Below are 14,706 nucleotides of genomic sequence, written 5' to 3'. Positions count from 1 at the left end.
ATAGCGTAGTAACCGCCGTTGACGCTTTCGCACAAGGACGACATTGTCGGCGGGGAGATTCTTGAACGCTGGCAAAAATGGACAGGCTTGTTCACTGCACTGCTTACGCCTGTGTAAGCTACTTTCGCGCCAAGATCCATGGCGAGTTCCGCACTGCACTGATGGGAGCGAAGTCGAAGGTATCAAAGTTAAAATCACTCTCTATTCCTCGATTAGCGCTCCAGGCTGCCGTCATTAGTTGCAGACTTATGAAAACGTTTATGTTGAGCCACAGTTTGCCAATCAGACGGAGAGTTTTCTGGACCAAGCTTGAAAACAGTTCTTGCATGGATCATGTCCGACCATCGACGTTACCGACAGTTCGTTGCTTGCAGAATTGGGGAGATCCTGTCCAAATCTAACGCTGAGGAGTGGAGATGGATACCCACTACGGAAAATGTGGCAGACGAAGCCATGAAATGGGGCATGGGATCAAACCTGCTCCCAGATAGCCGCTGGTTTACTGGTCCATAGTTTTTGAGAGAGCCCGAAGCGTCGTGGTCGCAACAATACGCAACCGAGGAAACTCTAGAGGAACTGAAACCATGTATGGTGCAGCACATCGTATCGCAGTGCATACGTGCACCGAGTAATAAAAAATATGCGGCGAAAGCGACAGAGACAGTAACTGCAGCGCGGCCATTTAACGCAGGACGGGCTGAATAAAACCCTGGACACGATCTGGAGTCTCGTGTAAGAATATGCTTTTCCGGAAGAAGTTAAACTGTTGAAAGCAGTCGCTAGGCAAGGTTCGTTGCATTTTCAATGAGCGCATTCACACGCGATCGCTCGCTTGTAAGCAAAAGCAAGTGGTCGTTTACTTGCAAGATCTTGTGAGTCAAAAATGAAACGCCCGTGTCACGTCAGTTCGTCAGTGATACCAATTCAAATCAGGAGAAGTTAGATAATGCTGGACGATAGAAGCCTTGTTACTCGCGTTATGGGTCGGGAGATGTTAGGGCCACAACGCCTATGCCTAACAGACAAACGCACCAACAAACACTTCAGCTCAGAACGTCGAAATTATACCACAATCACCACACCCCATTTTGTTCCCTCAATTCATTCTTACGCACCACGCGAATAATCAAGAGTTAACCTCGCGAAATATTCACCGTAATCCAGCAATTTAATAGTTATTTGTTGGTAGGATACTACTACAAACATAGGGGACCAAAATTATAAGCTGCCCAAACATTTATAAAATATCAAATTCTAATTCATAAAATTAAATTACAGCTTTGAAGCTCTGTCCAAACAAACTTGTGACGCTGCTAAAAGAGTGGTCCGAAAACTGTCCCCAAAACCAGTATTTCCACCTCTTCGAGGAGCTCGCCTACCACTGCTGTTAGAACTCCTGAGCGTAGGACCGTAAATCGAGCGCTGTGGAATATTTTGTACTTCTTCGTTCATCAGCCTGTCGTACACTAGCGTTCGGTTTTCGAAGTAGCTTTTAAGAAACCTGCATAAATGAGCTTATGCTGTTAGAGCAATCGCTCCCCACATAGCCCTGTTTGAGGTGTTTTTGACACCAATCGGGACTATGGTACAGTATCTATCTCCTAGCCTCTTTTTCCTCATTGGGGCTTTTCGGCCCTCTCTATAACGGGCTTGATGACATCGACAGTGGACATTTCCTTTGTGGAATCCAAACTGCGTTTTGCCTAGCTTCTGGAGACAGAATTTCTTTCTGCGGCTGACCTCTTTGCTGAGCGCCAACCTAGCCGCTCTAAGCTTTAACCCACGGGCTTCAATATCGGCATCGGTTCGAGTTCTCTACATAAACCTTCTCGCCCAATGCCACCGGAATCAATCAGCGGAGGAGATCAATGGTATACCGAGTGATGATCGTTCGACCGAGCGATTGGAGAGCAATCTGAGTGCTGAGTATTTCCACGAGTAGGTCCTTATCGAAGGATTTCACTTCCGACCGGCCGACCTTAGCCCTTGCGACGGTGGTTTCCATCGGTCAATCCACCACCGTATAGCATGAAAATCGTTATGCGTGTAATAATAGGACACCCTCCAGCTCATGTTGGCTAACAACGTTGGACTGCAGAAGTCGATATCGGTGATCGATTGCTGAACGTTGAACCCTTTACAGAAGGTACTAGGTTTAGGTTTGCTAGACATACGTCCTGCTTAGAAAATGTTTTGGTGTGGTTTGCAATTGCAACCATTTGCCATCGTGCGTACAAATGCAAAGCACCCGGTCGACCAATGGCGATGAGACAAGGACGCCACTTCGTGAAAGTGTGCACAAAACCACCCAGATGCCTGCCCACAGCAGAGGTGGGCAATAAGCATGCCACAGCTGGACCAATGTGTCCGACATTCGAGAAGGCCATAAAGAAGTAGGATGGAGGCTGCACAGATTAATTTCAATCACTGCTACACGGTGCTGTTGTTGTTGCGGCTATCGGGAACCTGCAGTTGTTACGCTCCGCCTAGGAGGACACCGTTTGGATGTTAGAAAAGTTAAGTCATTAGAGGCGACTTTAATGGCTGGGCAATCGAGTGGTGTTGTAGGCAGTAGGCATACTACCTCTAAGCGGTAGTGTACTCCTTGAAGGCCGGACACATTGGCCCACCTTTGCTGTGAGGGCAGGCATCTGGATGGTTTGGTGCACCGTGCACCCTTTCAAAAAGTGGCTTCCTCACCTCATCGCCTCATAGATTTGACCGATTGGGGACTTTGCATTTGCCCGCACGATCGCAAATTGTTGCAATCTGCAAATCACCGTATAATTTTTGCGACCTTGTCCTGCCTCACCGGTAGACTTCTCTACTAGACTCTTGTACTTCGAGCTTGGGCCATCGGGTCGTTTTTAATTTTCTCCGCTTCGGTGGTGTGGGTCTTCACTTCACAACGTTCGTCCCTAGCTCTTGTAGCGTGAAGTTCGTCTTTACCTTGCGAAGTAGGCCAGCGGACGACAGTTTTCCTGCTAGATTGAAAAAATTGCATCGTCCTTCTTGAGGGTCTTCAGAGCCAACCAGAATGCAGCGTCAACGCATCCGTCAGCGTTATTTTGACAGTTTTCCCGGTTTCTCCATGGGTTAACTGTCAAATTGACGCTGACGGATGCGTTTACGAAGCATTCTGTTTGGCCCTTTCTTCCGGTTTACCGCTGTGGTCTCTTTGGGTTTCTTGGCTGGCGGCTTCCGTTTGACCACCTGTCACTCCTCATCGGTCCCGCCCGTACCAGGCTTCTTGCCTCCTTGCTTGGGAAAGATGACTGAAAAAATAGAATTTTGTCTTCTTTTTCTTTTATCTCAAGTTGTGTTTTGTTTACAGAGTTGTAAAGGTTCGTTCAAATACGTAGTGTATTTTCTGAGAAAAAGGTATTGTAGATTGCAAGAAAAATCCTCACATCGCGGTTATCTTGACTGTTGAAGTGTTGAACCAAACCATCAAAAGATCACCGCAGAGCAGATTTCTGCAACTTAATACATGAAAATTTACTAAATCCATTGTTTTTCTTCAAAACCATGTTTGTACAAAACTGTTATTTTGTAGAACTGCAAATCATAAAACCTAAATTTTAATATTGCGTTTATCTCGCGGTTATCTCTTGAGCGCGTTATCACCGCCGCTGCATGCGAATTTTTCGCAACCGCCGCAATAGGTAAATAAAGTTTGAAAATCGTGTTTTTACAGCAGCGGCGTTTTATTTGGTCGAGGTTATTTCACGTCGCACTGGAGTGTGTACGATCGTTTTTGGCCACCTCCCGTGGCCGGATCATTACAAACGGACATTACATTACGGAAAAGACTGCAGAGTCAAAATCTGAAACAAAAAAATGACTTTTTTTAAGTTGCAGTCGTTTATGTACCCTAGGGCATCTTCTACAGTGATCCAAATCCTGATTTTAGTCCAAATTTTTAGACCAAACGGAAAACGCTTCCGCACTTGTGTTGTAACTTGTAAATCTAATAATAATAATAATAATTTTCTTTATTAACGAGACTTTCAGCCAGTTGTAAATCTAATTTTATACCAGAGCGAAGTTGTAAATTGTTTTACAACTCATGATAACCTTTTGGTAGGGTATGTTGCTACATCATCTTAATTGCCTATTCCCGTCCTATCCAACAGAAATTATTAAAAATATCAGCATTTTTATGACACACAAAGCAAAACTAGTTATTCCCTAATATTTTAGTTAGTTGTCAATCATACGCGATAAATCAAACTGAGCTGAGATCTATTCAAATGCTTTTTATGATTAAAGAAGTCCTACCAGCCAAATTTCCAACGTTTTTTCGTGCGACGAAGAAGACAATGCCGACTAATCGTGTTAATTTCCGTCATTCATAAATGAAAATAACTCACGCAAGGCATTGTCGTTATTCTACAGCCAGGAAAACTTGCCTGACCTGCAGAAATTTTGTAGAATAACATTTGTCATGCCGTCCTACACAAATACATGCGCGTTAGCTTCGTAAACATTGTTGTGATTTTTAGTTCGGCCGATGAAAAATTTTGATGGATGGATTTTAAAACGGTACGACGAATTTTAGAAATAAAGTCAGTTGCGTAATTATAATAATAATATGCTTTAATAATCGCTTTTCAATGATTTCAAAGTTCACGGATCGGAAGGTAAGTGTGTTTTAGTCAAATCAGTACAAAAACTTTTGGAGTATTGATTAAATCCGTCCAACAAATGATGAAAATTAGAATGGCTTTCCTTATTACGATGGGAATTAGAAAAAAACCCTACCTATATTTAAATCAAACAAACAAACGAAGCTTTACGGTAGCTCATCTCATTCTACGTAGTGTTTCTCATTGCTACGATGCCGAAACCCTCTCACAGTGCTCACCGAGCATAAAACATCGCAATGCTCTTCGGCTTGACAGCGGAAATGTCAAAACACGCAAAACATTGATGGAACAAAAGCGATGATATCCGAGCTCCGACCGAAGTAAATAGGTGTACCTGCTGCTGCTGCCCGTGTGTTGTGTACGGTTGTTTTGCGAACTCGCCTTGCAGTTGCAAATAAATTTTGCGGATGTCGTCGTTTTTTTGAAAGGTTTGTTTATCTACATCTAGTAAATTGTTAGACAGTTTTCGCGAGTGAATTTGGCTGGATGTTTGACGCGGCGATAGACAAGTATTTTAAAATTGTTTTGAGCTAGAGTACATTCGTGAGAAAATCATTACAAGTGGTTAGTGGTTTCAGTGCGTTTCTGGTGGTGTTTTTTTGTTTATTGTGCCAAGTGGTTGTTTACCAAAATCTGTTGCTAAAAAAAGTCATTACTGTGCTTTACTGTTTAATTGCTGTGCTTTGCTGTTTAATTGTTTGTGTTGAAATTGCAATAAGCTTCATCAGGAAGGAGATTAAGTTTTGCGTAGTAAACAATGGATGATCTCGGTGAGTATTAATCTCAACAAGAATTTTTTGTTATATGATATGTTATGATTATAATGATAATAAGATGATATTCCATCACGTCTGTTACGAATATTCACGAAACAAGTATAATTTATAGATAGTAGAGTAATCTCATTAGATGATAACATTTTATATAAACAACATTTGCAAACTCTTCTGTGCCTAGGTAATCCGGCAAAGATATCCGGCTGATCAAAAGCCGAATCAAACAAAAATCTTAAAATCAGTGTTTAGTCTTTTTGCTTTAGAAATTCTAAACCTGCTTTGAAATTAAATAACATAAAATAGAATATGTATATGTAACGTGAAGGTCTGATGTTATCTTTAAGATGAGGAATTTATTCAAAAATTTAGCCTTGGGATCTAGAAATTTGATTTCTTAATGAAATGTGCGATTTTGAGTAAAAATTGACATCAGAGTTTCATATTTATGCTGTTTCTAAATATTTAACATGTTAATGTCTCATAGAAAAATAAATTTAAAAAGTGACACGAAAAAAGCAAATTTTGCGCTGGATTTGTTTAACGCGTTGTTTAACGCGTTGTAGGTTTGTTTTTATGATATACCAAATCAGTTGCGCTTAGATCCCATCTCTTTGTTTTATTAATTTAAACACTTGTTTGAATTTATACAAAAGCTTTTACTTTTTGTTTAAATTCCATAAAACGCACGGAGAGACGTAATTCTAAATGAAAGCATTGCTAACGCAACTGTTCGGTTCCACTATTTGCACTGTTCATTCACAGCTATCTTCACTTGAACTGAACGCCTGCTTCCACCTTGTAGAGAGTGACCATAAATTACTCTGTCAATCACATTCCATATGGAGGGTTTCCCTTACTGAATCGAATAAGTAAACGACAAATATCCGTACGGCTCTTGATACGGTGCAGCCGTTGCCTAATCCTGGTTATGCATTAGAGCACGACGACTAACTTGTTTCATGCCAAACACGATTTTGTGTACCTGTTTTACGAAAAAAATAATTTTCAGTCAATCATTTTTACCAAAAATTTTTGTTTCATGTCCACAAATGAAATTCAGTACGCCGTTTTATTATGCTGCTCCAGAAATTGTGCAGCAAATACATGGTCCAGCTGTGTAGATTGATTTATAAGATTCGTCTTGGTTCTCTCTTGATATATGTAAGCGCACCATTCGTGGACTGCATTTTGCTGCATTTCGTCTGCACTGCACCCGTCTCGTTAGTTAACTATGTTAAGCGTTGGCCGTGCGAATGGTTCTTCTAGCAGAGCTGCTCTGCCGACGGGATGGTTTCTGGCAAACTTTTCGTCGTCTGTGAAACTTCTTCTAAGCTGTGGCTGATGATTTAATTTAATTATAAACTTGGGATATTATTTTATTGAGTTTTAGATAGTTAAGAGATTAGTCTGCTTGCATCGCTATTGAGCATTTTTTTAAATAACCGTACAAATTCTACGAAAATTTGATGAACTATTAATGGACTTCCCTTACTAATACTCCAGGACTCATGTTTTCAGAATTCCGAGGATTCCTACTTCATAGTAAAGGTGATTCCGTTGCTGAGTTACATGTAACGCAGGGATTTCAATTTTGGATTCTCATACAAGAATCCTGGTTCTTCCACACGATTCCTAGGCAAGGAACCCTAGAGGCTTTGTGCAGAACTTTTTCGTTTGTCCGGTTTTTGAACGAAAACAATATTTAAAAAAATCGAGGTTTCCTATGTCCGGAACAACTCATTTCAAAAATTCATAATTGCTAAATCAAGCATCGCAAAACAAAAATTTTCAAATGACATTCGCCTCGATTCTACATTCCGATCGGGTCCGTTCCGATCAGAAACGTCCCGATCGACGTGTGTTATAGCATACGTTGTTCCTTGTGTTGAGCTGGACAGTAGTTGACGATGATTGTGGTGAGCTTCCACGAACGTTAGACGGAAACAAGGCAGCATCTTGTACTCTAGTCGTCTCCTGAAGTCAATGGTTCTAAACCATGACCTTGTTGAGCTCGAATCCGATCGAGTCTGATAGTGTGGTTGGGCAGACTTAAGTTGTTTTTAGGTTTGAAGTTCGTTTTGGATAAAATAGGGAACGATTTCGTGGTGCCGGTGATTTTAGCTACCCACAGTCCCAACGTTGTCGTTGAACATTAAAGTTCACTTTGCATGTTTTTTTGTGTGGTGGCGTCGTCGGAGTTATTAAATCATTTGCGGTGAATCGATTTTTCGGTTGGAACCGGCTTGCGTCGAATTTCCACAGTTTCATCCACCGGCTAACGTAAGCGGAGGAAGATTTATTATACGTTCAGTTGTTGAAATCCGAGTAACCGAATGAAATCTCTTTTCTAGGTCGATTTCCGATAGTTGCTTCGTCGATTAACTTACCTTTTTTGGAAAAGCATGCCGAGTACGCTTGGGGTACTATCTACTAGTCGATGCGTAAGCATTTCCACAGTTTTGACAGATTGATTGCTTGTCCTTTAGGTCCATGATACAGTGACATTATAGCAATTGCTATAATTAATCGCAGCACTTTCTGGCCACGTTGTAAAGTCACTGAAACCTACACGGATTGGAGGTTGTTATGCTTCTGCTACGTTTGAACCTCAGAGACATTCGTAGGATAATCTTAACTGACTTTTTCAACGGAAGGACTTTTTTCCACCCTCCACTGTTGCAGTGTGCACTGTTTTATGATATTCCGACAAAGCGACGGAGAACTCCACCCAGCCAGCACGGTTATGAATTTCTACCCGCAGCTGACCTGTACGGACTAGCACGTTCAGTTGCACTCATTGCTGTAGTTTCACTTAGTAAAATTTAGGAAAAAATTCTTAAAGTTCAGAGCTTGAAAGATAGTCACTTTTTGATCACAAAAAAAAAACAGCGTTAGGTAGGTCTATTATTTTGGCCAAGGATCCATTCCCCTTAGAACGACTTCCATTCTACATCATACTATAAAATATATTGCATTTTCCTTACAACATCAACAACCCCACATCAATTGCAAGAAGTTTTCGTTCTCCAATCAAATCTAATCTCACACTACTGCAGCCAATTCTTGAAAGCATCTTGGAAAATGACGATTACTTGAATTAATCTTTTTTTTTGTCAACAACCAGGCTAACTGAGCATGTACCGCAGAGAGAATTCCAAGGAATTAAGTGAAACCAGAAATTATACCTAATTTCACTAAACTTCTTGAAATCAAGGGTAAGGAAGAAAGCGTGGACCTCCCGTACCAACCGCCTGCCATAAAAATAATGATTTATTTACAGTCGTTGGGAATATTTTTGCTAATAAAGGTTAAGCGATACTCGGGGATAAACTAATGGTATTTAGACTAGAAGCCCGGCTGCAATAGACTAAGGATTTGGCGCCTTATTTCGCTTTCTTGATTTCTACCAAAAATAACACTTGGAAATAAAACCATGTGGTTCAATGGTTGCTTCCCAGTTGGCTTCGAGGTGTGATGCTGGCCTAATAAGCCAGTCGTCATAGGTTCGAATCTCGGCATGGAGAGGCTGTTGGAATCAATAGGATCGTAGTAAATGGCCCTGCAATTGTCCTGCACACTAACAGCTGCTTTCGAAGCCTGTCGTATAAAAACAGAAGGTCAAGTTTCGATAACGGAATGTAGCACCTAGGCGCTTTGCATTACTTTTGGTTCAATGGTTGCCTAAAACTACAGTTGTAAAGTTAGGGGCTGAAAACCACACGATGCTGCACCTCCTAGCTTGTCTACTCAATTATACAAGTGGAAGTATTTCCAGGTGGCCATGTTGAGGCCCCAAGTAGGGGCTTGAGATGGCTAAAGCTATGTTGGGCGCATGATTGGCTCGGGTTTCGTTTACTCGAGAAACTGTTAGCGCCTTGCTTCACTTTCCTGTTTCAGTTGAACGCTGCCGGTAACTATCCCAAATATTGTGTAAACTTCCTGTTACGCACTTCAAGCAAACCTTTTAATATAGTATAATTATTAGGCAGGATACCACAGGGTGTTTTTCCCTGACATTACCCTAGACAGTCGGAAAATTTTTGCCGATGTGGTGTGGATCATTAAGGGGAACCCGAAAATGGCTCAAAGATGGCTGGATGGATAAATGGCTACCTTTCGATGCATGTATTGTTTTGTGCCTTAAAAATGCATCTGTATTGACAGCGCACGCTTTCGCCACGTAATTCAGTGCTGTTATAATTTCCTAAAACTTGTCATTCCATTTATCGATCCGCTGTATATCAACAAACGCTCAGCAAAACAAAATTGCTAATGGAAAATGAATTTAACTGATCATATACATCATTACGTGTGTGTAAAACGTATAATCTGGAATTAGTTAATAAATATTTGGTTGCGCACATATTTCGTTGCTGTAGCGATTTCCGAAAAAACAGCACCATGGTCTCAAAGTTTCGCCACATCAATGAGCCTCTAAAGAGTTTTCAACTTTTGCCGCATCGATAAGCTTAGAGTGATGTAAACAAACGATCCGCTGACCAGGAATCAAAACCTGGCCTTCAATGCAAATGGAATAATTAACCATCCTGTAGAACCTATGCATTATTCAGTTGCTGCTGACAATCCTAAATGCATCGGAATGTCTTGATAAAGAAAAAAAAACTATATTTTGGGATGTTCGTAATCGGTGCGGTTGGCTGCGAATCAGCTGTGTTTATGTTTTCAAGCTCCGCTATTTGACATGTATTACCAATACTTATGCAACATTCAAATAAACGTTTAGGTTTTTAAAGAACACATGAGTTGTATAGTACAGTGCTTGTCGCACTAACACAATAACGTTAGCCACTTTCGGTTCTCTTCAAGTTTTGACTAAAACTCGGAGTTTGAGCCTGGAAGAGCAGGAGTATGCGGACTAGGAGTTTTTAGTGTCGGGATAAGAGTGGCAGTAATTTGACGGACGATCCTGAGGTAACCAAAAAGTGGAAGCAGCACTTAGATGAACATCTGAATGGTGCCCAGGCCGAGAACCATGGCGACTGGGACGCCAATTTCGACGATGAGACAAATGGAGAAGAAGTCTAAACGATAGGCGAAGTTAAATAGGCCATCTTTAGCAGCTTAAAGAATAATAAATTAGTTGGGAAAGATGGCATCGGAGCGGAGTTTATTTAAATGGGACATGAAAAGCTAACTATTCGTCTGCACGGGTTAATTGTTAGAATTTAAGATACAGAACAGCTACCGGAGAAGTGAAAGATGCCTGATCCACCCGAGAAGGGCAACAAGTTGGGCTGTGAGAATTATCGAGCGATCACTGTTCTGAATGCCGCCCACAAAGTGTTGTCCCAAATCATTTACCGCCGACTATAATTAATTGTGAACAAATTTGTGGGAATTCCTTCGGAAAATGGTTGAAGGGAAAACCTTCGTAAAATGGTTGAAAACACGGATCAATAATTACACAGTTGCAGATTCTCTGAAAAGGAGGTGAAACAGGGCTCACACGCACCATTTGTTCGTTCACTTCAAAGCTGCCTATAATACCATCGATCGAAAAGAGCTAAGGGTACCGCCAGAGTAAACGCGACTGCGACGCGACGCAACTTCACTCTCATACGTTTAAAAATGCAGCCCTTTTTTTCGCCGGAAGCAGGGCTGCGTATTTAAACTAGTGTGGGCGAAGTCGCGTCGCGTCGCAGTTGCTTTTACTCTGTACGGGGCCTAAGACAATGCGAGATTTTGCAAAATTTCGTGTTTACCGAGATCGTACGAAATTTTCCCTAGATTTTGTGGTAGATCACCATTAAACCACAGTTAACGCTATGGTATATTTCGCTCAGTAGCGGTAAAAGCGAAATTTTTCGAGATCTCGCACAGCTTTAAAAAGAGCTATGGAAAATTATGGACGAGAACGGTTTCCCCAGGATGCTAATCCTGGGATTCAAGGACGGATTCAATGTAGTGTAGATGGATAGATGGTACACCGTGCTGTGTTCGGATTTCGAGTGGGTTGTCGAAGTTATTCCAATCACACAAAGAGCTTCGTCAAGGTGATGGCCTCCGGTGAACCGAGCGGATATCATCAACATATGGAGCACAATTTTCAACAAATCTAGTCAATTAGTCTGCCGATGACATGGATATTCTCAGCAGAACATCCGTGGCGGTAGCTAAAGAGTACATCAGACTACAGCGTAAAGTAGAAAAGATTGAGTTGCGGCAAGGGTATGGACTGTACTTACTTACTTATGTGTCCATGTCCGCCGGTCCGGCAGAACAAAGGGATGAAATCAGAGATCTCCACTGCTGACGGTTACCCGCCATGGCTTTTACCTGTCGCCAGGACAGGTTCTCGTCTACAGCCCGGATGTCGTTGGCTAAGCTCCGTCGCCATGAGCCTCTGGGTCTGCCTCTTCTACGCTGTCCTTGTGGGTTCCAGTCGAGTGCTGTTCTGCAAACCTCGTTCGCTCCTTTCCTCAAGGTGTGTCCGATCCACTTCCACCTACGCTCACGAATTTCTGTGGCTATCGGCCGTTGATGACACCGACGGTGGAGTTCCTTATTGGATATCCAATTATCAGGCCACCAGGCACGAATAATATATCGCAGGCACCGGTTAATGAATACCTGCAGTTTTTGCGTTGTCTCCGCTGAGACGCACCACGTTTCGCAGGCATACAGCAGTACGGATTTAACGTTTGAATTAAAGATTCGGGTTTTCGTACGTAGAGTGATCTGGTTTGAGCGCCAAATGTTTCGCAGACCTGCAAAGGCACCCCTGGCCTTCCTGATCCGTGTGGCTATATCAGTCCTGGTACCACCATCGGGCGTTGTTCGGCTACCAAGATATTGAAAGACGGCTACCTGCTCAACTTGTTGTCCCGCTACTGTGAAGTTGGTGGAATTGTCAGTGTTCACTACCATAGACTTAGTTTTCGCTACATTGACTGTGAGACCTGCTGCCTGAGAGCTCTCGGAGAGGTCGTCTAACTTGCTCTGCATATCGTTTCGGCGTTGTGCGAGCAAGACAATGTCGTCGGCTAGGTCGAGGTCATTTAGCTGCTCCATCGTTAGAGGATTTCAAGGCAATCCTCGATTTGGTCTACTGTCAATTGCTCCAACTAATATCTCATCCATAACGATGAGAAACAGAAGCGGTGATAAAATGCATCCCTGTTTCACGCCAGCAGTAACCCTTATGGGGTCGGACAAGACGCCGTCGTGCAAAACCTTGCACGAGAACGCCTCGTACTGAGCCTCGATGAGATGAACTAGTTTATCTGGAACTCCTCTACGCCTAAGTGCGCCCCAGATGTTTTCGTGATTGAGTCGGTCGAACGCCTTTTCGAAGTCAACGAACACCAGCAGAAGAGAGTCCTGGAATTCGTTGATCTGCTCCAATATAATGCGGAGCGTTGTGATATGGTCTACACATGATCGGCCGGCACGGAATCCAGCTTGCTGCCGCTGGAGAGTAGCGTCGATCTTCTCCTGGATCCGGTTGAGGATTACCTTACAGAGTACTTTAAGAGTAATACAGAGCAACGTGATGCCACGCCAGTTACCGCATTCCGTTAGGTCTCCTTTCTTAGGGACTTTGACCAATATGCCCTGTATCCAGTCCACCGGAAAAGTTGCGGTTTCCCAAATATTGCTGAAAAGCTGATGCATCATCTGGGCTGACAAAGATGGGTCAGCTTTGAGCATTTCGGCTGAAATACGATCTATCCCTGGCGCTCTATTGGATTTCATACTCTTGATGGCTGCTACAATTTCATCCAGCGATGGCGCCTCCGAGTTTACGCGATTTATTCGACGAACTGTAGGCGTCGTACGCTGCTGGTTTTGTTGGTCTCTGACATTTGAAACTCGGAAGAGTTGTTCAAAATGCTCAGTCCATCGCTTAAGCTGTTCTGTACGGTCAGTCAATAGCTGACCAGCTCTGTCCTTTAGCGGCATCTTTGTATTCATCTTGACACCACTAAGGCGGCGAGAAATATCGTACAACAAACGGATATCACAATTGGCGGCGGCGGTTTCTCCTTGTTCGGCTAGGGAGTTAGTCCAGGCTCTCTTGTCCCGCCTACAAGCACGTTTAACAGCCCTCTCCAGTTCGGCGTATCGTTGACGGGCAGCTGTCTTAGCCGATCTGGTCCGCGCTCGCTCAATGCCGGCTTTCGCCTCTCTCCGCTCGTCGATCTTCCTCCAAGTTTCATCCGAAATCCACTCCCTCCGCCCACTGCGCGCTTTGCCGAGGGTTTCATCACTGGTCATGAGGGTATGGACTGTCCTGAATGATATTCAATATCGCTATTGAAGGTGTGATCTGGCGAGCGGGCATCGAAACGATTGGAACGATCTTCAGCAGGAGTAGCCAACTCCCAGCCTTCGCAGACGACCTAGACATCATTACTAGAAACCTTGGGACAGCGGAGGCAGTATACACTAGACTTAAAACGGAGGCTAGGAGGTTAGGTTTACGAACCAATGCGTCGAAAACCAAATATATGGTCGGAAGAGGATCCAGAGAAAGCAACGTTTGCCTCCCACGGACAGTGACTATTAACGGCGATGAACTAGAAATGATTGATGAATAAATATATTTGGGATTTCTGGTCACCGCCGACAACAAGATGAGTAAGGAGATTCAACGATGCATTTAAAGTCGAACCTACTTTTTCCTCCGCAAAACGTTTCAGCGTACGATGCCACACAAAGCTGACGATGTTCAGAACGCTTATCAGACCGGTAGCCTTTTACGGACTTGGGGCAGTAACTTTGGTTACAAAAGACATACGTGCACTTGCCGTATTTGAACAAAAGGCACGGTAGACTGTGGCTACGTCGTATGGATGCCAAACGACTGTGCAGTAAAATCCGTTCTCTTCAAGAATCCCATCGGCACCAAGAATGGAGGGGCCCAACGTGCTAGATCAGGTTGAAGCTGACTTGCGTGTCTCGAGACGCGCAACGAATTGGCGTCGAGTAGCCCAGCACCGAGTACAATGAAGAGGAATTTTTGATACAGCAAGAGCCACCACGGCTCTCGACTGGTAGAAGAAGAAGAAGAAAAATAAGAAGAAGAAGAAGAAAAGATTGGTTTAATAGTGGCACGAAGCTTGATCCGGCCAGAAGATCGAAGGGCTGTTGCTTAAACAGAGAAAACAGACGCTTCTGTAGACACTCCTTGAGGTAGATCTACACGTTTACAGTCCCTGTAGTCACGAACGGCACACTCCGTTTGCGACATGAGCAGATAGCTTGCCAAATCATGTATTTCTTCGCAAACTTTGCGAAATTTCTGCTTCCTTCCTTCC

At 43.1% G+C, this 14,706-nt stretch overlaps 1 protein-coding gene across 1 annotated transcript in view; it reads left to right on the top strand.

Moving 5' to 3' along the window:
• Positions 1-5,003: 5,003 nt before the first annotated feature.
• LOC128744082 (paxillin) overlaps positions 5,004-14,706 on the top strand; it is a 157,509-nt gene continuing 147,806 nt past the window's right edge. Inside the window, exon 1 of the mRNA XM_053840853.1 lies at positions 5,004-5,419. Coding sequence (XP_053696828.1) covers positions 5,407-5,419 — 13 coding nt within the window. The 5' untranslated portion in view covers positions 5,004-5,406. The remainder of the gene's footprint in view (positions 5,420-14,706) is intronic.

The sequence above is a fragment of the Sabethes cyaneus genome, chromosome 3 (assembly GCF_943734655.1).
Source record: "Sabethes cyaneus chromosome 3, idSabCyanKW18_F2, whole genome shotgun sequence".
NCBI classification, from domain to species: domain Eukaryota; kingdom Metazoa; phylum Arthropoda; class Insecta; order Diptera; family Culicidae; genus Sabethes; species Sabethes cyaneus.
Note: the sequence above shows the minus strand (reverse complement) of the source record. Positions and strands in the feature narration are given on the sequence as shown.